General features: G+C 40.9%; 1 protein-coding gene across 1 annotated transcript in view; it reads right to left on the bottom strand.

Moving 5' to 3' along the window:
• The window catches only part of MAP7D2 (MAP7 domain containing 2), a 95929-nt gene that overhangs the window by 8605 nt on the left and 61530 nt on the right, over positions 1 to 25794 (bottom strand). The window contains exons 8-13 of the mRNA XM_006893794.1: positions 13854 to 14119; positions 13219 to 13345; positions 5324 to 5525; positions 4530 to 4634; positions 2088 to 2144; positions 464 to 542 (exon numbers count right to left, since the gene is read on the bottom strand). Of these exons, the coding sequence (XP_006893856.1) occupies positions 464 to 542; positions 2088 to 2144; positions 4530 to 4634; positions 5324 to 5525; positions 13219 to 13345; positions 13854 to 14119 (836 nt within the window). The remainder of the gene's footprint in view (positions 1 to 463; positions 543 to 2087; positions 2145 to 4529; positions 4635 to 5323; positions 5526 to 13218; positions 13346 to 13853; positions 14120 to 25794) is intronic.

The raw sequence follows: 25794 nt of genomic DNA, 5'->3' as shown, positions 1-25794 counted from the left end.
AGTATCTTGAATTCTTCCCTGTGCTTTGGCTTCTCTGCGCTCCAGTGCAATTTTCAGAGTCTCTTCTGACATCCATTTTGGTCTTTTCTTCCTCTATGTTTAAAAAGATACAACAGAATATTCAGAACCCTGAAAGACAGGAGAAACACCATTGAATAGCACACTCAGGTTCAGGTCTTCTTGAAACCTACCCTGCAGGTAAGGTCCTTAGAAAGTCCAGAAGGCAAACAGAGCAGTGTCTATGGTACAGCTTCTTCCTGAAGGAACTGATTAGCCTGAATGCAGTGGTTTCCCGGATGAACTGGATGGAATAGGTGATGTTGACACTCATCTGGGGAAGGAGATTATCCAAGCCCATTCTTGTAGCAGCATTCTAAAAGCCACATGCAGTTCCCCTGCAGAAAGCTTTAAACTGCTCTCCTCCACTGAAAGGGAGTGCACAAGGAGGAGATTTCACACTCACCGATTTTGTTGGGAACAATTGGTTTTGCCTTATTCTCCATACACACAATAGGTGAAATCCCCACTTTAGGGTCTTCTTTCTGAAAACAAATATAGGGTAGATGAAAAGAGAGAAAGGGAGATTTACAAGCACAGAAGATACATGGAATCTTGCTGGATCAGGTGCCTGTTCCATATTTATTTTATTAATCTTTTCAGTTTATTACTAATCAACTATACTTCATTATCATATCACCACGCTCTTGTGAGGGAGCTCTGGTGTAGTTTATATAGAGTTGCACTGCTAGTCCAAAGGCTATGCCTCTCTGACAGTTCAAATCCACCAGTGGCTTCTCAGGAGAAAGATGGAAAATATGATTATTCATTATATTTATGAGAACAATCTGCAACAAGGGCTACATTGTGAGGGATGTGGGGGGAATAAAATGTGCAACAATGAAAAAAATAAGCATTTTTAAAGTATTAAAATAAGGATTCAATTATATAGATGAGAAAAGACAGAATAGTCCTTGAATGAAAAAGAGACTAAAAGCCACAAATTTACTGCTGTGGCATCAGAACCAACTCATAGCTGACCCTCCATTGAAATCACACAGGAGGAAATTGCCCATCTTTCTCCTATTCACTCTTTCCCCAAACCTCCATGTCTATCCTACTTTATAACAGTGGTATTATGCAGTATTTGTTCTTTTATGACTGAGATATTTCACTAAGCATAATTATCCTCCAGGCTCCTTCATGTTGTATAATGTTTTACCATTTCACTGTTTTTCAATGCTGTATATTATTTCATTCTGTGACTGTACCATAGTTTTTCTATACATTCGTTTGTTGATGGGCACGTGGGTTGCTTCCACCTCTTTGCTAGTGTGAATAATGCAGCAATAATCATAGGTGTGTACTGTCTTTTTAAGGATCTCTGACAGCACCACAGTTAAGCACTCAGCTACTAATGGAAAGTTTGAGGATTTGAACTTACCAAGAAGGTCCTTAATTGAAACATTGGTGACTTGTTCCTGTAAAGATTATAGTGTACAAAACCCTATAGGGCCGCTTAGTGCTGTCACATGAGGTTACCATGAGAGGAAGGAGACTCATAATAATAACAACAGTAAGAAAAAGCAACATTTTGCCTTTCCTTGAACCTCCTTCACCTCCATTCCTCTATGAAGAGTTACTCCCATCTATCTCACCTCTGAAACGTCAGTTCAACATTTCTTTCCTTTCAGGAACCTAAAAAACCCAGCTGTTGTTGAGCCGACTCTGATTCACAGTGGTCTCATGCATGTCAAGCAGGACTGTGTGCTGCACAGGATTTTCAATGGCTGCTTTTAGGGGAATTAGTGTCAGGCCTTTCTTCAGAGGCTTGTCTGGCTAGACATCAATCTCCAAACTTTCAGTTAGAAATAGAGCATGTTAACCCTTTGCACCAACCAGAGACTCTTGAGGCACCTACACATCCTCCCTAATCTTAGCCAGAACAAAGCATGAAGAATTTGGAGTTTAGGGTTGGTTTTTTATCCTTCTAGTGATTTTTCTCCAAGACTACAATTTTCTAGAATGTAATTCACCATTGTTTTCTATTAAAGCTATGAACTATTAAAAGCATACTGTTAATGTCTTACCTTCACTTCTTGAGAAACATCACTCTTTCTTGTTCGCTTCATGATTTCATCTATTCTCTGAAAACCCAAAAGAATCAAATAGACATTAACAAGACACAAAACACACAAAAGTAAATGGGTCTATATGTACTTTCCCATTGCTCAGAAAAGTAGTTAAAGATAAATGTTAGCAGAGAATGGATCATGAGTATAAAAAGTTTCCTATTGGCTTTGCAAGATGTACACCTCTAACTCTATGAACAAGGACAAATGCTTGAGAAGTTGACAAGTATGAATCTACAATCAACATTCAATTTACACCCCATCTCTCCCTTTAGGTTGTCTTTAACCTGTCCTTTAAGAAGAACACTCTATCTTCTGGAAGGAAAAGTGTCAGAATGAGGGTAAGGCGTAGGTCAGCAAGAAAGGCAGATTGGTGGTTCTAGTCTCCAGGCCTTTAACAATATAAAGCCCAGGCTATACCTGGAGCTTCACTAGAATAAACTTTTACAATCAGCCTCTATAAACCAATTCTATTTACAATAACATTAAATGTAAACAGACTAGACAGGGGCAACTTTAAACACTTTCTTTGCAGTTAGTCTTGTTGTTATATGCTGTCAAACTCACAGATGACCCTCCAGAGGGTTTTCAGAAGCTATAATTGCACAGAAGAATATTGCCCACTTTTCTCTAGCAGAACAGCTCAGACATTCCAATTACCTGAGTCTGGATTAGCAACAAAATTCCTTACCAGTAGGGAAACAGCAGAGCACAGGATATGAACAACACTGTTAATAAACTGTCAAAAATTTGTTCCCATTCCAAGACCAGTGATCCAACAAAATAGGAAAACTATGAAACAATATCATTAATAATCACATGCAAGCAAAACATTGCTAAGAGCATCCAAAAATGGAGAAAACAGTACATTGGCAGGGAAAAACACAGACGTTCAAAGTTGGGTTTAAAAGAAGCTACAGCATCAGGCACATCATTGCTGAAGTCAGAGGGATCCTAGTGGAAAGCAAAGAATACCAGAAGAATGTGTGTATGTATATATACATATATATATATATATATATACATATATATATATATATACTTTATTGACTATGCAAAGGCATTTGACTGTGTCAATCAATGCAGATGATGGCTAACACTGAGAAGAATGGGAATCCCCAAACACTTCATTATTTTCATGCAAAACCTTTACCTAGATAAAGACATAAACAGAGCAAAGGACCATTACATGGTTTAGTATCAGGAAAGGTGTGCATCAGGACTGTATCCTCCCTCCATACCTATTCACTCTGTATGCTGAGCAAATCATTCAAGCTGGACTCTATAAAGAATGTGGTATCAGGATCAGAAGACTCATCAACAACCTATATTATGGAGATGACACAACCTTACATGTTACAAGTGAGGAGGGCTTAAAACATTTGTTGCAGAAGATCAAAGACTACAGCATTCAATATGGAGTACATCTCAACATCACAAAAACAAAGATTCTCACCAGTGGACTGAAGCAACATCAAGGTACATGGAGAAGAGACTGAAACTGTCAATGCATTCATTTTACTTGGACCCACAATCAACATACTTGGTAATCTCCAAATTTCTGGGAAGCAATGATGTCCATTTCAGAAGCAAAGATGTCAGTTTGAAGACTAAAGTGTGCCTGTTTCAGGCCATGATCATTTCCTAAGCATCTGAAAGCTGGACAATGACTAAAGATCACAGAAGAATAATTGATGTCTTTGTGTTGTGGTTTTGGAGAAGAGCACTGAATCATCTACCTGATGGACGGCCAAAAGAACAAGCAGGTATGTCTTGGAGAAAGTACAGCTAGAGTGCTCCTTAGAGGCAAAGATGATAAAAGCACTTGAAGCATGTTTCTGGGAGAGGCTATTGCTTGGAGAAGGACATCATGCTTGGAAAGGTGGAATGTCAGTAAAGAGAGGAAGACCCTCAACCAGGATTGACACAATAACTGCTGCAATGGGCTTGAATATGTCAGACATGAGGAGGATGGCACAGCCTAGGACATTATTCAGATCTGCTGTTCATAGGGTCAGTATGAGTCATATTCAACTCAATGGCACCTAACAATAACAACTATCAAACTGGGGAGGTCTGGTGGTGTTGTCTGCAGAGAGTTGTGATGTGAACCCAAAGGTGAATCAAATATAGCAGTGTGTCTCTGGAGTGGAGAGTGAACCAGCAGCCACTCCTCAAGAGAAAGATAGGTAATCATATCTCATGTGATTTACTGTCTCAGAAACCTGCCAGAGGTTAAGTAATGAGTCAGAAGTGACTTGAAGGCAACACATTTGAGTTTGAATCAATAAACTTGTCCTACTTGACAATTACAAGAACAATCCAACCAAGTGCAGATTAGAACTGGACTCACTTCTTATTCTGCCTCACCCTGAGTCTTCCTGACCTCTCAGCCCTTACCTTCTTCCTCTCTAGTCGCTCCTGCTCAATCTGCAGCATGATCTGTTCTCTTTCTAGACGCATCTGCTTAGCTGCTTCTTGAGCCTTTGCTTCTGCTGCTTCTTTCTAAGAGAAACAGGTAATCAAAGCACAGGCTTTATTTAGCTCAGAAAAGATGGCAGTACTTCCCTGAAGTTTACATACGTTTCTTCAATTTATCACTTTTTCTCAAAGTGAGTGCCATTTCAACAGTCAATGTTCATATTTATACAAGCTGTTCTACAATACAGCAGATACTCAAATACTCCTGGTATGCAAATTACCTGTAAACAGTTCTCATATGAAACCTAGGTGGTCCGGTATCTAGCTGAGTCTCTGGCCTTGGAATGCAAATAGCAGGAAGTTAATTCTATGTGAATGATCCTTAACAATGAGGGGCTGGAGTAAGTGGATACACATTCTCTGAGGGGTAATTATCTAGGGCATGTTCGAGTCTCTGGGGGGGGGGTCGCAGTGGTCCACACTTCAACTAGTTCTTCACTGGCTTTCCTCTCATTCTGCAACCAGTTCCCAGAATAAATTCTTCTGTCCAAACTCTATGCTACCAACTGTCTTTAGGGGAGACAAAAGTAATATATAATAAATGTTGTCAACTCCACTTTTGTTCCTCAAAATAACTTTTATTTCTTAACTATGTCAGAGAGATTTTTAAAAATTCAAGTAAATACTCTAAGACACTGAAATGTAACTTATTTTACCTAATATCAAGACAAGTCCTGAAAACATAAGAAGTCTTCTCAGGACTCATTCTGTACCTGCTTCTCAATCATGGCTTTTTCTTGCTTTTCTCTTTCTCTTTTTTCCTTTTCTTGCTTTTCTTTCAACAGCTCCTCCTGAGCCTTGCGCTGCGCCGCCTCTTCTGCCCTTCTTTTCTCTTCCTCCTCCTGTTTACGGGCTGCTGCTTCTAGACGAAGCCTTTCTTCCTCAGCCTTTCTTTTCAATTCTTCTTTCTCCAGCCTTTTGAGAACAGAATTGTTGTTAGAAGAAGATATGCTCAAAAGGCAAACTGCCAATTAGTGTCTACTGGTTAAAATGGAATCCATTCAACTGAGTTTGGGCATCTACCCCACCTCCAAAAGAAGCCGCATTAACCAGGCTTGATATCAAAATCTTTAAGGAATAGATGTTCCCAAATCTATTTACAAATGATCAAAATAAGACAGCCAGTCTCACCATTCTGATTTAAGAACAGTTTTTTTAAAATGTAGAACAAATGTTTAAAATTGATCTAAAATATAAACACTTGGCAGTGTTTTAATGGCCAGTCAGCAATTTAAAATTTATTATTATAAGCTAAAAAAAATTCACTTTGGGCTATAATTAGTATTTAAATTCTAAAGCAGCAAATGGAAGAAAATCCTCAATAGAAACTTGACATCTGAATAGAGAAATTAAATAAAAACCTCTATGTCCCCATTTTATTTGTCTTTAACAGCCATTTTAGCTTTTGTTCTTCGTGATTTCAAAATCCAATGGCATTCTCCTCTGTAACAGTTCTGTTGTTGTTGTTGTGTAGCACTGACTCAGAACCAACCCATAGTTGACTCCCTGGCAGGTTTTCAGAGGCAGTTAATCACACAGGAGAAGACTGCCCATTCTTCTGCCCTGGAGCAGTTGGTGGCCTTGAACCCCGTGCCTTTGGGATTGCAGCGCAGCTTTTTGCCACTAGGCCACCAGAGCGCCTCCATAACAGTTCTACTCTATAATAAATTGATCTTCATCAACTGAAAATAGGGAAAAAATTAAAGACTTTTGATATTTTTTAACCTGATGAATAGTTTATGCTGCAATGATAAAAATTATCGAGCTGGGGGAAATGCTGCACTGTCCCCAGGAGTGTTTTCACATTTCTAATGTTCTTCATCCATAAAAACACTTACCTTGAAGAGTGTTAGTGACTGCCAATCTGACATGTGCAGGACCTAGACTGCATTCTGGTTGTACCACTTGCTGTGTAATCTCTAGAAATTTACTAAACATTTCTGACATTCATTTATATTACTGCTCCAGAGTATTATTGGGAGGATGGAATGAAACAATACATGGGGAGTACCAGGCCCTACAAGGTTCTCAAATATTAGCTTTTGGTATAATCTAAGATTATTTCTAGCCCCAATGTTCTTCTAAGTGAATCTAGACATCTATGCATTTTCAGAAATTACCAGGTTTGTGTTTTGTGGTGTTTTTTTTTAAATGTGTCATTAACTTGATGTGCTATTATACTGTTACAAAAAAAAATCAAACTTTAAAAAGAGAGCTTTCCATCCCAATAGTCAGTATCAGAAATTGGCTATTAGCCAACAAAATACCATCAAAGGTTTAAAAAAAAAAAAAAAAGCTCAAATTCATTGCTGTTGAGTCAGAACTGACTCATAGCTGACCCTCCAGCAAGTTTCTAAGGCTGTAAATTGCACAGTTGACTGTTCATCTTTCTCTGTAGGAGCCACTGATGGATATGAAGTGCCAGACATCAACTCAAGACAGTGTAGTGATAACATATTTAGGCATCAGCAGAGGGTTCAGCACAAAAAAGTATTGCTGGTACAAGTGAAATAAAGCATTTTGGGGAGCTCGCAAGAAAAAGATTATCGGTTTGAATCGGACACATTTTTTGACCGCCCCGGAGAAGCTAATGCAAAAAGGATGATACATATCAATGAACACATAAACTCACTCATAAAGGGCATGTTATCTGCATCTTCAGGATGTAAAATCCCTTTTCTTCCTTCCAGTTTTCTCCTCATGGCTGCAGAGGTGCTCAGATGCAGTAATACATTCTGGTAGGGCTCAAATCTCCATGAGCCTCAATTGTCACTCAAAATACAAGTTATTCACCATAAGCCCCTTAAATCTTTTCATGGTGGTTGTTATTATGTTCCATCGAGTGCCTGTGATCCATAGTACAGCAGCTCTGAAGCCTTCCCTATCCTGAGCCAGTCTCATGAACTTGGACACACCAAACCCTACTGCCCTAGTTATTGTATCAATCCACCTCTCTGGAGTCTTCCTTTCCTGTGCCATCCTTCCACCCTCTGAGCCATGATGTCCTTCTCTAAGGATTGGTCCCTCCTGGCCGTGTGCCCAAAAGTACTGTGAGATGGAGCTTCAAAATCCTAGCCTCTGGCAAGCTCTGGTGGCCTAGTGGCAATAAGCTGCACTGTAATCCCAGAGGTGAGCGGTTCGAATCCACCAGATTCTCTGCTGGAGAAGGAGGGACAATCTCCTCCTGTATCAGTCAGATCTGATTTGATGGTACACACAAAGAATAATTTAAAACAAATCCTAGCCTCCAAGGAGAAACTTGGTTTTACCCTAAGATAGACTTGTTTTCTTGGTGGTCCATGGTATGTTCAAGACTCTTCTCCCAGCACCACAACTTGAAGGCAGCGTTTCTTCTTCTGTCATCCTTAGTCACTGTAGTTCCAAGGAAATCCTTTCCTCTTACAACAAAATCCCGTTCATTAACCACTCTGCTTCCATCAAAGAAGGCTAAAAAGTCAGCTTCTGCTGCATGAAAGCCCAATCTTAAAATCCCCTATGAAGATGAATATTCTTTCTCTTACTGTTTAAGTGACCCAAAGGAACATGGATTTTATTTCCCCCCATCCTTGGCATGATTACCAACTTCCCTCTGAAGTTCAATACTCCAATGTACCATACCTGTGTGCAGCTCTGTCAGCATCCACATCCAAGTTCATCCCATTCCATATTAATTTAGTAGGAAGTACTGAAAACTGAGTATTACTGTCATAGTTGAGAATTTCTTCCCTTTCTCAAGCCACTGGGGAAAATGGCCATCTTTCTCAGCCTCTCTGGCAACAGTTGTTGTTCTATTTCATTTTTGTGCATCCAGCCTTTCGACAGACAAGCAGGTAGACAACTAGATAGGTGTCACTAGACCCTTCTTTTATGTACTTAAAAATTTTCATCAACATCTTCAACTTGGTCTATTTGATCTCAACTCATCCTTCTGGTCTCTTGACCTGGCTCTGATAAGTACCATGTCTGCATCCCTCTTCTTCTAGTGCCACCAAGTCCCCCTCTCTAGTGCTTCCGGGGTAGGGCAGAGACGCCCTCTTTTTATGTGCTCTCTATGCCCACTCATGCCCGTGGGCTACTAAGTAGAAGCTAGACATCTCCTTTTAGCCTCATCCTCTGGGTCATACCAAGGCATCCAACTTCCATCTTTTTTCTATCTTCATCAGTTTTCTCCAACAAGGTTACAGAGAAGACGGAGCCACCTGTGGCTCTTCCGTCCTCTAGAGTACTGCCACTTACATGCAAACTCTTCCACTTGTGCTATTAATTCCACACTATCCCTAAACCCATGTCTCTCTCATCCCTGCCTTCCACTGCCATACTCCTTCCCATTACATGCAAAAATATTTAAGGTGCAGGTATCCCAGACAGCAATTCCTAGAGCTTCCTTACCCTTTCTCTTACCCAAACTCCTTAAAGGCCAGCTGATGTCAACATTCCACTCTCCACTCGCTCACAATCTGATTTCTTGTTTCCATTGCTCTTCTCAAACATGCTCCTTCTAATTCCCTAAAATCTGTCCTCAGCTCTCACTCCATGTCTTGGTTTTGTATGTTTTCACCTTGAGGAGAAGTTGCACTTCCCAGGTTCTTTCCTCTGGAATCCTCTCTTCCTGCCCTGGAATCTCCAAACAATCTATCACCTGAAGGTTCAGCCAGTGAACAATCAACTCTGAGGGGCCCTTAGGCTCCAGGCCTGATGCAAAAATACTCATTAGTGTTTGCACACCAAGCTTCAGCCTGCCTGAATATAATGCTTATAGGGCTGGCTGAATGTCATCTCCGTTTCTATTTTAGCATTTTAACACGGCTTCATGTGCTCCACGAATGCATCCCAGTAGGATCTCTTGCTTCCCAGGTGCAACCAATGCCTTCCCCAGAGAAGGGCCCAAAATCTAGGATTTCTTTCTCTGACTGTAAGAATCCCAATATACCTGGGTACATTTAGTGGCCCAGCATCTATGCTCTGTTCCCCATGCTTCCTAGCGATCTCCAGTATCAGGGCTGCCTTTGCTTTTCAATGGGGGGGGGGCCTGGCTGTCTGGGCTCCTGTCAGATTTTCTGCTCTTGAGAAGTCCCACCTTCCCTGATTTGAATGGCATGTCCCTTGTCAGTCTGCAACAAGAACTGGGCTTTCCAGTTTGGGCTCAATTGGCTTTATTTTTTTTTTCTCTAATTATTTGACAACTACATTTCTTCAACTTAACTATTGGCTTTAATCATAAAACAGATGTGAAGATGATTTTATTCCAAAAGATGTCCGCTGTGTTCCATCCCCAGGTTCTCTGGTACCTTCCTTTATCATCTCCCACGTGGGGCTATCAACGCTTCACATTCTGGCAAAAGAGAGGAAAACTGGTTTTGGGTCAAATGTATCGCTCTGATTTTCCCGTGGGGGTCAATATATTGCTCTATTTGTACCAAGGCTGCAGGCTTCAACGCCATGCTTCTAGTTGCTTGGGCACTTTGTAATTTAGTTTGTTTAAAGTTAGATGGATTAATTTTATCCTCTTTTATCAATTCTTCCTGCCCTCCCTGTATGTCACCAAGTGTACTGTTCTCCAAAGTCTTTGTGGTCAAACTTGAGCATCAGCTTTGTATCTGTTTCTCTCAAGTCTATAGATATTAGCTGGCCTTAAATCTGACCTTGAATCACCCTGACCTTGAATCACCCTGCCTTTGCCAGTTCTATTTTAGCCCTTGCCTTCTCTGAACCTCCTAGTATAAGTTTTCTTACTGAGTCTCTACCTCCTCCTCGTCCTTCCTAGCACATACTGAGTGCTAGAAACTGGGGATCCTTGGACTATAAAGCAGACTTTTAAGATGTGTACTTGGAAGAGAAGGTCTCAAAACAAATGAGGCTGTTAGATGTACAGCTGGACTCGGCAAGGGTACAGAGAAGGCAGGGGTCCGTTCCTTCCCAGGTGTGAGGTCTGAAAACTCTACTGAGAGGAGCAAAACTTGACATGAGTCTTAAGAAATGAAGTGTCTGTGTTGGGAGGCATGTGTGTCCACATAACACGTAGGAGAAATAAAGATTTGTTAGTATGAGTAATGTGATGGGGGGATATCAGGGAGATTTGCATAATGGTGCGCAGACTGGGCAGCAGTGGGGAGATGGGTATTTGACTGTTATCAGCAGAATTTCAAGGAACAGAACCTGTAGGCAAGGTAATCACTGGGCATTTTACATTTTAAGGGTGGGAGCAGAACAACCACACTTCTTCTTTCAAAGGTCACTGTGGGCATAGAGTAGACAGTAGACAGGGTTAAGAGCCTCAGAGCAGGAAGAGGAGATGGAATGCCACAGACACAGGCTAGGTAAGAGGAGACAGTAGGAGCTGACTACAGCAGAAGAGGTGAGTGAGAAATAAAGGGGAAGAACTGAGATGACATAAGGCAGCCGCAACGGGACCTGACAACTGCTGAGTGTAGATGGAAGGGAGGGAAAGGGAAGAGTTGAGAGTTGATGCTATGACTTGGGAACTGGGTATCTATGTAGATGGAGGCACAGAACTCATGAAAAGAAGGGAGGACATTTGGGAGCTAGGAAGAGCTGTTTTGGACATACTGGATTTGAGATACTATGGACACACTCATATGAAAAGATAAAGCAGTTAGAAGTGTGGGTTCTACATCTTAGACCAGCACTATCCAAAAGAACTTTCTGTCTAGAAGGGGATTTGGTTACTGGCACAGTCAGGAGTCATGGGTATCTTTGTGGTATTCAGTGCCTTCCTAATTCCAAACAGGAATTCCTAACCAGGGGGTTAGGAGTTGGGCTGCTAACTGAAAAGGTGGTGGTTCAAATGCACCAGCTACTAAAGAGAGGAAAGATGAGGCAGTGTGGTCTTGTGAAGATTTCTAGCCTCAGGAACTCAGGACGCAGTTCTGCTCGGACCTCTAAGGCTGTATGAGCAGCAAAGGACTTGACAGCAGTGAGTGTGGTTTCTGGTTGTGTTTGTTCCAGAAAGTATGAAAGGTTTACAAAGAAAAGAGGAAATGACAGAGTTGATAAAATAAGAAAAATAAGGACAGTAAGAGAGAAAAGAACAGGATTGGTATTGTGTATCATACACTCAAAACGGAATTCCTTATGTGCTACTCGCCTTGGACTCATTCAACATGATGGACGCAAAGGCAGAGTAGGCGGGAACAACACTGTTCATGGAGGCTGGTCAGGGGAGAAACGTTAAGGACTGAGGCTGTGATGGGTGAAGAGACAAATGAGAATAAGGAAGAAAAGGCAGAGAGACAAGAGAAAGCTTGACAAGGTCAAGAGCAACAAAGCCGGCTCAGTCTGGGTATTAGGAGAAAGAAAAGGCAGGGAGTACAAGTCATGGAAGAGCTGGGTTGTCAGGGAATGTCTGTAACGGGGTGGGGGATTAGTGGGAAGATAATGAACTTCACCTTGCTAAGCACACAGCTACAATCAGCTTACTCACCTGTTTCACACTTGCATGACATCTTCAGGGCCAGTACTTACCAAGGCTTGAGATTTGAGAACTCACGATTCATCTTCATGTCCTGGAACCTACCTTCATACATCTTAAGGACCACCTAAATAACCCAGTTAATAATAAAATCTGCTGGTATTAACCAAAAGCCTGGAGATGGGGAAATTATCAGAGGTCCACGATTTGAAGCAAGAAACCGGCCTGACCTACCTTGTCTCTAGTTCCTGTTCTTTCTACAGGGATCAGCAAATCTGCAGAGACTACAGACTTACCAAGGTCATAAAGGATAAAGAATATTCTGTTTCTTACTCTAAATTCTGTGCCAGACTTGAAGTGCTGCAGAGTCACTTGCTTCCTGTCATATTAATTCTCTAAGTGGCTTAGACTGCACTATTATTCTAAAAGCTTCCTTTATCAATTTAATAATCAAATTGTACCTTATCCTTAGCTTGCACCTCTCTCTTAACACAAAGACCAGAAAAGGAAGGGCTGTCTTTATTTGGACAGTGACCTGGTACTTCCAATGAAGTGGTTCTCAAGCACAGGCATGACATCAGAATCACCTGGCTAGTTACAAAGCGAAAGAGGCCCAAGGTCACCGAAGCAGGAAGAATCTGCAGGAAAAAGCAGGCAGGCCCCAGCTGTAGCACTGTTTTGCTCCCCCCACCTAAGTTTAGGAGCTTCTGCAGCGAAGTCAAGTCTGCTGCTACAGAGTGGGTTTCTCCAACCTCCTGGCTCACGGACTATGAGGTCAGCTGCCACCCCTCTCCAGGAAACTCTGCTCAACCCTTGTTTCTCTCTAGAAGATGTGACTCAGGATAGTCTGGGTGAGAAAATATGTCAAGATTGTTGCATCTAGAGCCTTCTGTCTTCTCAGACAGAATCTAATTTTAGGGGACTGGCTGGTCTCAAAGTTCAAGAGGAGAAAAGGAAGCTCCCTATACCATTTAGAATCAGGAGCTGTGAGTTTTCAGGCCCTCCATCATGGTGATATCTGACAGCAGCTATAGCCCCTCAGGCTGTGCAAACCAAGCATTCCAGGTTCATAGGCTGCTGATGCCGAGTTTTAAGCAAAACTAAAACTGTAAGTGAAAGCTGAGCTGCTTTTTCACCATAGCCTTTCCCATGAGATCATCCCAAAACTCTAAACCATACCTATCCTGCTCTTCCTTTTCCAATCGTTCTTGTTCTTCCTGTTCCTTCTGCAGCCGGGCCTGGCGTCTCTTCTCAGCCAGGATCTTGGAGGCCTCTCCAGCATCAATGGTGCCTGCTGTAGGTTTCCCTGGGGGAGAAGCATCAAGTAGACAAGACTAAGGTGAATGAGTACAAAGTTTCTACTCATTCAGCAGCTGCCACTTGGAAAACAAAAATCTAACCCAATGGCTTAAGGGGCAACACTGTCAGGATTAGCCATGGAACAGAGAAGGTATGCAAGGGCAGCTTGTGAACCTAGCTACATTTCATAGTTCAGGGGAGTGGACTAGAAAGAAAGAGAAGAAACAAGTTCCAAGGTCAATGCCACTGCTACTCTCATTGGGGTGAACATACTGTATCACAAAGGCTAAACAGATTAAAGTCTACTTGCTAGGAAACTCAAATCTGCTGACTGGGGGCAAACTGCCTTCTTCAGCACATTATGGGTGTTTCTGCAGTCTGTACTGAGTCAAGGAAGCTCCAGTGACTTAGGGATGGAAGCAGGAAGAGGGCAAGAATTCTGTTTGGATGGGTCAGATAGGACCGCCCTTGGCCACTGAAGTCCTCAGATGGCAGTGATGAGGGGAAAGGCTCACCTTCGGTGTTCTCAGCCTTCAATCCAGAAGCAGCACGCTTCTCAGTGACGTGTTTGTCTACAATGTGCTTCTCTGGAACCTCCTCTCGTTGAGCACCAAGTGCCTGGCTAATGGCACCTTCCCTTTCTTTGTTGGTCTTTTCTTTCTCTGCCTTCTTCTTGGAAATCTCTTGGTTGGAAATTGCAGGAAGACGATATCTTACTGGTGATCCTAGGAATGGTGGCTTCATGTTCTTAGGGGACTGTGGATATGTTTTGGAAGTTGATCTGTGAAAAAAGAACATAACGTGAGCTCATTACTGGGCCTTACCACAGAACTCTCTGCTCCTCAGATACAATTTCGTCTTTCAAGAGAAACAAATGCAAAGCTCAGCATACATTCCAAAGTCCCTACAGTACTAACAGCACCATATGGTGTCTAGAAAACATCCTTGGTCAAAAGGAAATATTTTAAGACACCCAGATGGTGACGCCACGTCCTAATTTCACTTAAGTTGGATGACAACGTAAGGATGGATACTGGGCATTTCCCCACCAACTCTTTTTAGATGAACAAACACGCTTGTCCTGGAGAGGGTGAAGACAAACTGCTCCTAGGAGGCAAGGATTTTGAAGCTCTGTCTTACATACTTTGGGCATGTTGCCAGGAGGGGACAGTTCTTGGAGAGGGACATCATGTTTGGAAGGGTGGAGGGATGGTGCAGGAGAAGAAGAACCAGGAAGAGAAGGACTAAAACAGTAACTGAGATAATGGGGGTAGGAGACGGTCTGGGTACAGGGTAGGCTTCAGAGTTGCTGTACATAGGGTCACTATGAGTAGGCGACTCAATGGCATATAACAACAAACACAATTTCTACTGAGTTGGAACTGACTCTTAGCTGACCCTCCAGTAGGTTTTTAGAGACTGAAAATCACATCAGAGGGGACTGTCATTTTTTCTCTCATGGTGCCACTGGTGGATTTAAATCATCAGAGAGGTGCTGCCTTTGGCCTCTTTTTCATATATATAAAAGCTTCACTGGTTTGCTTCAGTGGAGAACCCACCTTAAGACACACATGTACCATGGAATTCTGTCCTGCTAATTTTTTCCTCCCTAAACTCTTTCAGCAAATGTAAACCTTAAACAGATTTAGTAATATAAGGGGAAGAAATGCTGAAGGGACACTGAGTTTCTGTTTGGGGTGAAAAACTTTTCAAAAACAATTCAAACCTATTAGCAGCTCTGCATGACTAAAATGGGAATTCTGCTACTATAAAAATTACAGTCTTAAACACACTATTGGGCAGTTCTGCTCTGTCCTGTAGGGTTGCTATGGGTAGGAACTAACTTGACAACAACGGGTTTGGCTTTTTCCTGGCCTCTACTCACTAGATGTCAGTAGCAATTTACTAACTTTGACAAAAATGTTTTCAGACAATACTAAATGTCCCCTCCTGGATGAAAACAACTGAGATCAGATATACACATATGGAGCTCTGGTGGCCTAATGGGTAAGGAGTTGCACTGCCAACCTAAAAGCAGGCAGTTTGAATCCCACTCTGAGGGAGAAAGAAGGGCAATCTCCCATGTAATTTACAGCCTCTAAAAGCCTGCTGGAGGGTCAGCTTTGAGTCAGTTCTCATTTAACAGAACATAGGAGCCACAGCATGCATATATGAATTCTCACATATATTCTGCATGGGTAAGTCAGAAAAATATAGAGCTGTTCGGGTTGGAAAGTCAGGGTCTGGATCCCCACCACTAAGCCGAGGCATGTCTCCTGAGACCCTTATCATGCCTCTATGAGTTAACACACTTTCCTTAGATGTTCTGACCTCAGTCTCTCACCCAGAGTGCTAGAACTCAGACCTTCATCATCATATTCCAAAACTGTGCCAAGTATATGTATATACAGATCTGTATATGTCTTTCAGTTGTAAAAATAAATCATATGACACAAATAATACTAATAGTACAATGGTCACTTTAGAGATGATTCAGAAACTGAGTTTAAACTGATAAGAACAGATACTACACTTGATCTTAGCCAAAAGGCCGAGAAGCGATTAGAAACTGAGTTTAGAGGAGTTAAATAACTTGATGCTGCTAAATCCACAATGTCTGGGATTAGAAGCCATTATCTGCCTGACTCTACTCCTTTCCTTCTGCTCTGCTCAGGCTGTGAAGATGGCTAAGCCTATATTTTGGGGTAACTAGGTCCAAAGATGTTTTTCTCTGACATGGCACAGAAACAAGCACTCAATAGCTGTTTGAGTAATGTTATTGTTAGAGGTGATGAGAAACTTTTGGAAACTGATAGTGGGAATGGTTACATGTAATGAAATTACTGGGTATGGGAAGCCAAACTTTATACCAAATATTATATGAAAACCCTTGTTCAGGAATTGAAGGAATTACAGATACATAAGTTAGGATTTCTCTTGTGGCAGATCCTAGAAAATGAGCTATTTGTTTCCTGCAAGACAGGAGACAGCAAGGGGCCCCCTACAGAGGGAGTGTTGCTTCCTGAGCTGGAGTTCACCCTGAGGCATCAAGGTTAACAGTTAAGGGTAAACCAAATTCTTGCATGTGTGAACCCCTCCCTCCTGAGTCAAGCAGAAGGTTTTCAATAGAAAGAGCTTGGCTTCATTTGCATTGAATTCTCTTTGTGATTTACTTCCTGATAATTTTCAATAAAGATACAGAGAAGCTTGGCTTGGGGTCTTCAGTTGAGAACTGCTGGCCCCCTGTTTTATGCTCTCTATCTCATTCCTGGCTGTTTGTCTCATTATTAATAATTATAAAATTATTCCATTCTTTGGGACCCTTGGTCTGCAACAACTGGGAACACTGAATTCAATAGATAAATAAACGAAAAATCCTAATGTTTTTCTAAGAGCAACCCTAAATCAGGTTACCAAGGGAAAGTGGCAGGTCCTAACCTCTCACATCAATTAATATATTGCTCCATAAAACATACTCTGAGATTCATTCTAAGAGTGCTCCTCTTAGGTTCAACTAAACTTTACATATGGCAAGAGAACTTTTGCTTGGCAATGCCTTCCTTTCATACTTTCATCCAGTGCTGTAACACCATTAAGCAAGCAGACCCTGCTGCCTCAGCCTCTCAAGCTAACAATGACCTACTGAGAGGAGTAGTGCACACAGTTGTAAATCCATCACCCAGTCTGCTAAAACCACCATGACGAGCGTCTCAAAAGGCTCTATTATATTTTTATGCAAATAATGTGTTCCCATTTTTGCACACTGTGCAAACTGCCCTTCTTCTGAATAATAATAATGTACCAATTGCTCTTTTTTGCATGTTGTTGAATTCAATATATTTTTTTTTCTAAATGACTTATGTTAAGTCTTTGCTTGCTGCCTGTTGATGTAGAGGTTTGGTTTCCAGTAGCTGCACCTTCACATTTCTGAAGCCACCCTGCTTCCAACAGGATTACACTCATGCTCTGCCAATAGCATTCTCCAGTGCAAAAAGAAACCATTTTTTTTCTTCCCCCAAAACTAGCGTGCTAGGGTGGCCAGGGCTCAGTCCATGGGGTGCATGGATTTGCACAGCCCAAGTTGGACAGGCCACCCAAGCAGGTGAGTGGAGTGTGCCGAAGCAGTGCACGTTCCACCTGGCGGTCCAGCCAGCCAGCCACCCGTGGGTTCCATCTCCTGCCTGCAGAAGTCACAAGGCTGGTTGTAGAAGGGTCATGCTCCTCTCTCTCAGAGGAAAGGAAGGGTCTGACTGGCCATCTGGGGACAGAACTTGCAGGGACAGGCAGTGCATGCCCATACCTGCACCATCCTGTCACCGATCCTCATGTGGAGTGTGAAATGAGAGAACTAAGTGCAAGGAAAGTGGCCCTGCCTCAGGGAGGACTAGCCCATATGGGTCTATGGCAGCCCACATGCAGACCTTCCACCCACCCCTCCGCCTGGCTGCAGCCACATAACCTGCTTCAGATCACCTGAAAGGAACTCTGTGGCACCTTACTCTATATAGGTGAACTGTCACAGAGAAAATACCCAATTTCAGGTGTTTATTTTGCCACTGCTCAAGTACTATCAAACTTGACACAGATGTTTGATTCCCAACAGCAGTTCCTCATCAGCCTATGCCTGAGTTTCTAAAGCATGACTTCCTGACCATGGTTGTTATCTTTACTAAGGCTGTTCAAAATTAACATTTTCAAACTAGTGAATGGGGCCAAAAGTGACTTCTAGAAATATCACAAAACATACATGGGTTTGCTACGCCAGAGCTTTTAAATTTCCTAATTTCTGGCCCTATATTTTGTGGGTATACTTGCAAAAAATACAGTACAGTTTTGCTAAGTACAAAACACATCGCTCACTCCATGGAACATCATGTGGATGCTACATGCTGCTTCATTCTCCAAACACACATGGGCAAGGAATTACCCTCCAGTTTGGAAGCAGAGACTTCCATAAGGGAAGATTGCTATATTATGGTAAATGATGTGGACGCAAACATGTTTTTCTTCTTGAACTACTCCTACTATGACTCATTAAATAGGAATTTCTGGTATTAAAAACACTGACCAAAAGAAATCCTGCACTCTTTCCCCTGCTCTCTGATTGATTAGCCTGGCAAAGGTGCTGTGTACACATAAGTCTAGCCTAGTCTGGGTCTCACTCCTCGACTTGCTTATAGAGGGCGCACGTCCCACTTCTCTAAGGGTTAGGCTAAAAGGAGGCAGGGTCTGGTCCTGGGAGCCTGTAATCCTCTGGTGCTTCTGTCAGGATGGGCAGACAGACAGAGGAGATGTTTTTCTGCAGATCAATTCCACCAAGGAGGGTCCCCAGGGCTGGACTTGGAGGACTAGGTAAGAAGAATCAAGAGGCTCAAGCCTTTCTGCAGTTTAGCCTTAGCAGCGATATGACCAGCATAATGAACCCAGCACGACCCTGGGACTGTATAAATGCTTCACTATCAGAAGGGACTAGTGATGAAATCAGACCATCAAGCAGTGGAACTAAGTCATATGGGTCTGTCTGATTTATGTAAGCAGGTAGGAATGTGGGGAAAGACAACAAACCCAGAGGAAAAAGGTAGATTGTCCTGAGTTGGGGCAGGGGGAACTCTGACACTCTCACATGAGCTTGGCCTGGGGCTCACTGGCTGCACTGTGCTTCATCAGAACAGTCACGTGCAGTGTAGTTCACACTACAGACTGAGATTCTGTCCTAAAAAAACCTGTGAAAATCACTTGTGAGTACATATTTAAAAATAATTTCTACCTAGGAATCAAGGGCAGACTATTGGGGTGAAATTTTTTATTATTAAGACAAGTCTGTTTCCACTCAGCAGCTTAGTTCTTGGGCAATAAAAAGAAATGAGAAAACAATACATGAAGTCGTGTGTGCAAATAGAAAGGAAATTTTTAAATCAGGAAACTTTAGAGAAGTCACAGATTGGTTGGGTGTTTTTTTTTTAACAGTGGCCAAAAACAGGATACAATAAATCTTAGATGTCCTTTATTTTTTTGGTCTATAGCTTTCTGCATGTGCTGTCTGCAGTGTTCTTACATACCCTTAGCAACCCTCCTAGGCATGTAATGAGATGCTCAGCACAGGCATTTCTGGCAGATCCCATGGGTCTCTCGTAAGAACCATCATACCGAGGTCCAATAAAGTCTGGATGAATAGTTACAGACCAATTTCTTGGAGGTAGGTGTCTTGGCTGATGAAAGAAATTAAGCACTAATAAACCAAGAAAACTCATCTGTGGTGTGCCCATTAGTAGGTGAAAGGTTGGTGGTTCAAACCCACTCAGAAGTGCCTTGGAAGAAAAGCCTGGTGATCTACATTCTCAAGGTCACAAACCTGAGACCTTATGGAACTCTACTACTGTGCATACTTGGGCTTGCCATGGCTTAGAGCTAATGTGACAGCAAATAACAGTCACCAAAGGAATTAATTAGGTTCCTCCAAGCTTTCCATGATCCTGTAATTCAGAATAAAGTGGGCAGGACTTAATTTGGGTCATCTAGACAACCTCCTAATTTTCCCCACTCACACAGAATATGTTTTGTTTCCAACACAGGATCAAACGAAATAAAATTACTTGCCAATACAAACACAGATCTAGGCTATGAGCTCAAAGAGGGGATCAGTATTTTCCAAAGGTGATCACAGAAATATTCCTATTGTATGTGATCTTTTGAAACTCTTTCTCCATCTCTTTGAACTAAGATGGCTTCATGACGTAATGAATGGCCTGACTGCTTTAACCATTAAAATACTGCAAAGGAGCAGTGCTGCACTCTGTCAAGGCGTAGTCCTTAACTGGGCTGCTATCATATACGACCTGCTCTCCTACAGCCCAGGTGCCATGATGTGAGGATCCTAAATCACATGGCAAGGGGATAGATATGTAGGCACTCTGGGCGAAAGTTCAGTGGAGCTCCTAGGGAACAGCAAGAACCAACTGCCAGCAACATGTAAGGGTCCTCTTGAACCTCCAGTTTGACTGAGCCCCCAGAAAACCACAGTCCCAACTGACAACCACATAGGAATCCAAAAGCAAGCAGTCCTGTGAACCCAAGCTGACCTCTAGAGCAAGAGAGATCCCATATGAGACCTATCCAATGAGCCAAGTCAACCTAGAGAGCTGTGAGAATTAATAAAAAAGTATTTTAAGTGACTACATTTTTGGGGTGGTCTGTTATGGTGGCAATAGATAACCAAAACAATATACATCATGATGACTGAACTAACTTTGAATGTATATCTAGGAATATAAATATAAATCCATGAGAGAAAGTTTTTCACAAAGAACCAGAATATAGGCAGCATGAACACTCAGAGGCAGAAATGGATGTGGTCACACTTGATTTCCCATCTCTAAGTTACAAGAAGAAGGCTATGCTCCATCCCTATCTTTGAGAGTGTGACTGAAGCTACTTTTCTAAAACCAATACAAGTACCCAACAATATGAACAATAAAAATAAACTTGAACAGTTAAAAGAGCAATGCTATTAATATGCATGCACAGCTACCCAACAGTGGCTGAATTTATCTGTCATCAGGGAACACAACAATGCATGGTCAGAGCTTAGGAGGTCGCAGGAAAAGGGATCACTAATCACATGACCCATTGTGGCTCTTGGATGGGAGTTCAAAGGGGCTAACTAAGCCCTCTTTCAAAGCCAAATCATTTTCACTGCACTCAGAAAAGCAGAAACTTGGTATTCACAGCGGGAATATCTAAAATGCTACTTGGGTTGAGGTTTGCTTTTTATGTGACACCATTTTAAAAACCAAATCAGTTAAAAATAATAAACAAATGTTTCTTTTTAAATTATCTTTATTCAATAGTGAAATTGCAAAAGAAAATTTACAACTATGTAATGCTTAAAGGACAAGACAATAAATGCTCACAGCTACCTACTACTGCCAACAACTCTGAAAGGGATCATAATAGAAGGTCTTGGAGAAAACCATGGAATAAATTGCAAAATCTTAAAAAAGGTCAGGATTACTGGTTTGATAGAAATTGATGGAACCCTTGAGACTAGGACCCTTACTTATCCTTCAAGCCTGGAACTGAACTCATCCCTGATGCTCACCTTTCAGCCAAACAACAGACAGGTCTATAAGGTGACCAATCACACCAGAGAGGTATGTACTCCTTAGAATAGTGAGCCACACAAGATCAAAAGGGTGGCATCTGCCTAGGGATAAAGCTCAGAAAGCAAGAAGAGAAAGAGAAAAGTATGGATGGAAACAGATATGGGAAGTGTTTAGAAGTGGGAGACTGCTGTTACATAGTGCAGCCTGAAATCAATGTTACAAAACATAATGAGTATGAACTGTCACAGGAAAAACCAATTAGCTCTGTAAACTTTCAAGCAAATCACAATAAAAAGTTAAAAGAAATTATTAAATGCTCATAAGCCCACCACTACCTATCCAAAAGAGAGAAAGTATCAGTAAGCTGGATTTTCCCATAGATCCCCATCTGATGGCCCCTTTCCTCCTCACTGGAAGGTCACTTTGATTTTTAGGTTTGTCATTCCCCTCCCCAAAATTATTTTACTACTTTCTTTAGTATTGCACATCTGGGAATTCAATATAAATGGAATGCTAGCATTCTTTTGCAAAGTGCTTTTCTTGTACAGGATTACGTTCCTGAGATGCACCCACACTGGGGCAGGCAGATACAGTTTCACTCTTTCTCACTGTCATGCAGTGTGATTGGTTTTTCAGAGGTTCACTTACAGTCCACTTGAGTTTTCATGTCCCTAAGACCTGGTTTATACTCAGTATGATTAAGTCCTGATTGCATGTTCAGTCAATTTCAGACTGCAAAATTTTGTAAAAATTCTCAATTTCTTCCTCTCTGGCACTAGAAGCTGGAGCATATCCTTGAATAATACTCACGTTAACTGGTCTTCCTTGTATGTATATTAATATTATCCTATAATTCACAACATTGTATTTCAGAACAGAACTTGAAATTGACTTTTTTACTATGAATGCAACACCATTTTTCCTGTTTTTCATTTCCTGCATAGTATACCATATGATTATCTGATTCAAAGTGGTCATGGGCTGGTCCATCGCATCTCACTAATGCCTAGTATGTAGATATTCATGCATTCCCTTTCATTTTTAACAATTTCCAGTTTTCCAACATTCAAGCTATGAACATTCCATGTGCCAATTGTCAAATGATGTTTGTAACTGATTTTCCTCATTTTAACTGACTTCCAACCAGGGCTCTACTAATACACTTAACTATAACTATCCTCTTCGTTTTGTCTGCGTTATGCAGATGACACACCCTTGCTTGCTGAAAGTGAGGAGGACTTGAAGCACTTGCAGAAGATCAAGGAATGCAGCCTTCAGTATGAATCATGTCTCACTATCAAGAAAACAAAGATCCTTACCACTGGACCAACAGGAGTGCCATACTTTTTCTCTCAGAGTGCCTTGTGGATCTGAACTGTCAACTTTTTTTTTGCTAAAATCCTACCACTTAACCACTGTATCACCAAAAATTAAATTTATTTAATTTAATTTTTGCTATAAGAACCAACTCAATGGCAAAGAGATAGGTATCCTAATGGCAGGTATAATGTGTTCAACTGAAAGGTTGGTGGTTCAAATCTACTAGCCACTCCTTGGGAGAAAGATGAGTAGTTTCCTTCCATAAAGATTTACAGCCTCAGAAATCTGATGAAGGGGTACTATTGCTTGGAATCAGTTTGATGGTAGAGGGTTTTTCAACATGCCAATTAGGAGTCCAATATGCTGGAAACTATTAACATGCTCAACTGTTAACTCAAAAGTTGTCAGTTAAAATACACTCAAAGCTGCTTTGGGAAAAGACCTGGCAATCTGTTTCTGAAATATCACAAGTGTAAAAGCTCTATGGAGCACAGTTCTTCTCTAACAGCGTGAAATCTCTGTGAGTCAGAGTCAACTCAATAGGAAACTAGTTAAGTTTATGTATCAACTGATGTTTTTGTTGCTGTTGTTGTTACTGTGTACTGCTGAGTCTGAACTGATCCAGAGCTGACTCTCCCACAGGTTTTCAGAGGTGGTAAATCACATAGGAGGTGACTGCTCATCCTTCTCCAGATCAACTACTGGACTGAAATCAAATGAGAGGAGATGGACCATCTTTCACCGGCACAGTAGTTGATGGATTCGAACTTCATACCTTCAGGTTACCAGTGTAGCTTCTTACCACTAGACCACTATAGCTCTTTAGATACAGGGGAAATGTATTTTTTTTTAAGCCTAAGTTAACTTAGTACATGTTCAACTAATATAAAAAAATCAAGGATTTTGTTCAAGTCTTTTTGTGCAGGGAAAGTGTTAATAAAACTCAGCTGATGTGCCCTTTAAATTACAAAACTCTTCTGGAAACATAACCTTCTCAGAGATTTACAACATGAAGGAAGTAACACAAAGTCAACTGAAAACATACTTCTGATAATCTAATTCTCATGTCTACAGAGGACAGTAATTCTTTGTAAACATTAGTGCAATTTATAAGAATGAGACATGCAAGCTAATAGCCATACAGGGATGATGAGTCAACATCAAGCAAGAGTATAATCTAGAAAAAACATTATGAACTAGGCTCTACTTTGTTCATGTCAGTGTCTCAAATGAAGTGACAAGTGGATAGAAAGTGGAAAGGCTGTTCAGTGAGTCAAAGGGAAATGGAGACTGTGGAGTTCACCAAACAGATTCAGAGAGGTTGCAAAAAAGCAGTATCAGAAGCTCAAACAATGTTAGCACATAGAAGCAGAAATGAGTTTTAGAAAACAGGTATTATCAATTCAGCAACAAGCTATGGAAGGATTATTTTTGTCTTGTGGGGGACAGATACATCAATATTGTTGTTGTTATTGTTGTGTGCCATCAAGTTGCCTGCAACTCATAGCCGTCTATGAAAATGACAATGATCTCAGAACAAAACAGTAATAGTGGAAAGTTTCTGAAAGAAGCAACAAAGCATGGAATACTATGCAGCATGTAAGAGCAATGGTTTTGAAAATCACAATCTAACCTGGGAGGGACTGGAGAGCATTATGCTAAGTGAGCTACCTCGATCTTATAAGGACAAATACTGTATAAGACCATTATTGTAGAATTAGAAAGATAACAAGAAAAATATGTATGGGGACCCAAGGGGGGACAAAAGAAGTAGAGGGGTGAGGATGGGCAGGGTGTAGAGAGTAATCACAGGGCTGCACAATTTGATGGGTAGAGGGAGCAGTGGGTAAAGGCAATGGGAAAGATCCAGTGTGAAAAACAATGTATACAAACTTTGTGAGTAAATTAGTATAAAAGAAAAATTTTCTTTAAAAAGCCAGCCAGTTTAAAAAAATCATTGGTCCCTTCCCAGCACAGAGGCAGGAAGGAAACAGGCCACAATTTAGTTGCCCAGCACTAACTCTACCTGTTCCTGGAGACCAGCCTCCTTCCCAATGCTTTATTTAGGATGACACAATGAATAATACCTACTCCTAGAAATCAGTCTTTTTGGTTAGTTTTGTATTATGTTGTACATCATTAAATATCTAAAAACAAAGGATATATAGTCTTGATGAATCTAATTTGATAATTATTTTGATTCTTCAGAGAACTACTATTAAAAATGTTTTAAATTTTATTTTATTAATTTTAATGAACATTTATAGGAATTTTGGATTTCCATTCATTTATTGTTGCAATAAATAAAAATTTAAAAGGTAAAAAAAGCCATATAAAAGTTATAGAACTGAAAAGTATAATAAAAGAAAAATTTAAAAATTTTTAAAAAGGACAGAGATTCATCCTATTGGGATGTAATTTTCTAATAAATCTAGCTTCACTTTGTAAAAGTCTTTTTTTAACAAAAAATGGCATGCTTCACGAAGTTGCCTGTCATCTTTGTGCAGGGACCATGCTAATCCTCTCTGTAGCACTCCAATTTTACTAGATATGCTGCTGGAAAAAGTACTTTTTTATTTCTTAAAAAAAAAAAAGAAGCAACAAATAAAAAACCAGGGCTGGCATCACATAAACATTAGAAAAAGTTTAAAAAAAAATCCCAAGTGGTCACTAAACTCGTGTTTTATCCTATATTCTCTGAACAAGAGTACTAAACAAAGTTTGTTTGTATAGTTGTCTTTATAGAAACAGACTTATCTTCCCATTTAAACGATCTTTCTCTCTAATCAATACTACTGAAGATGCTTTCATTCTACTGCTTCACTGAGCTATCTACCCAGTCCCTCTTATTAGTTACTATCAGTAAAATACTTTAATAACTTAAGATAGAGGGGCAACAGCTATGGAAAATTTGTGTCTCATTTACATTATTTCATTGTTGGTGAATGTACCAGATTCTTGATTAAAAAAATACAGTGACTTCATTTTATTTCCATCTGCAGCAAAGAAGAGTGAGGAAGATAAAAAACTCAAG

The sequence above is a fragment of the Elephantulus edwardii genome, unplaced genomic scaffold (genome assembly GCF_000299155.1).
Source record: "Elephantulus edwardii isolate Elephantulus edwardi_28Jun2011 unplaced genomic scaffold, EleEdw1.0 scaffold00131, whole genome shotgun sequence".
Classification (NCBI taxonomy): Eukaryota; Metazoa; Chordata; class Mammalia; order Macroscelidea; family Macroscelididae; genus Elephantulus; species Elephantulus edwardii.
Note: the sequence above shows the minus strand (reverse complement) of the source record. Positions and strands in the feature narration are given on the sequence as shown.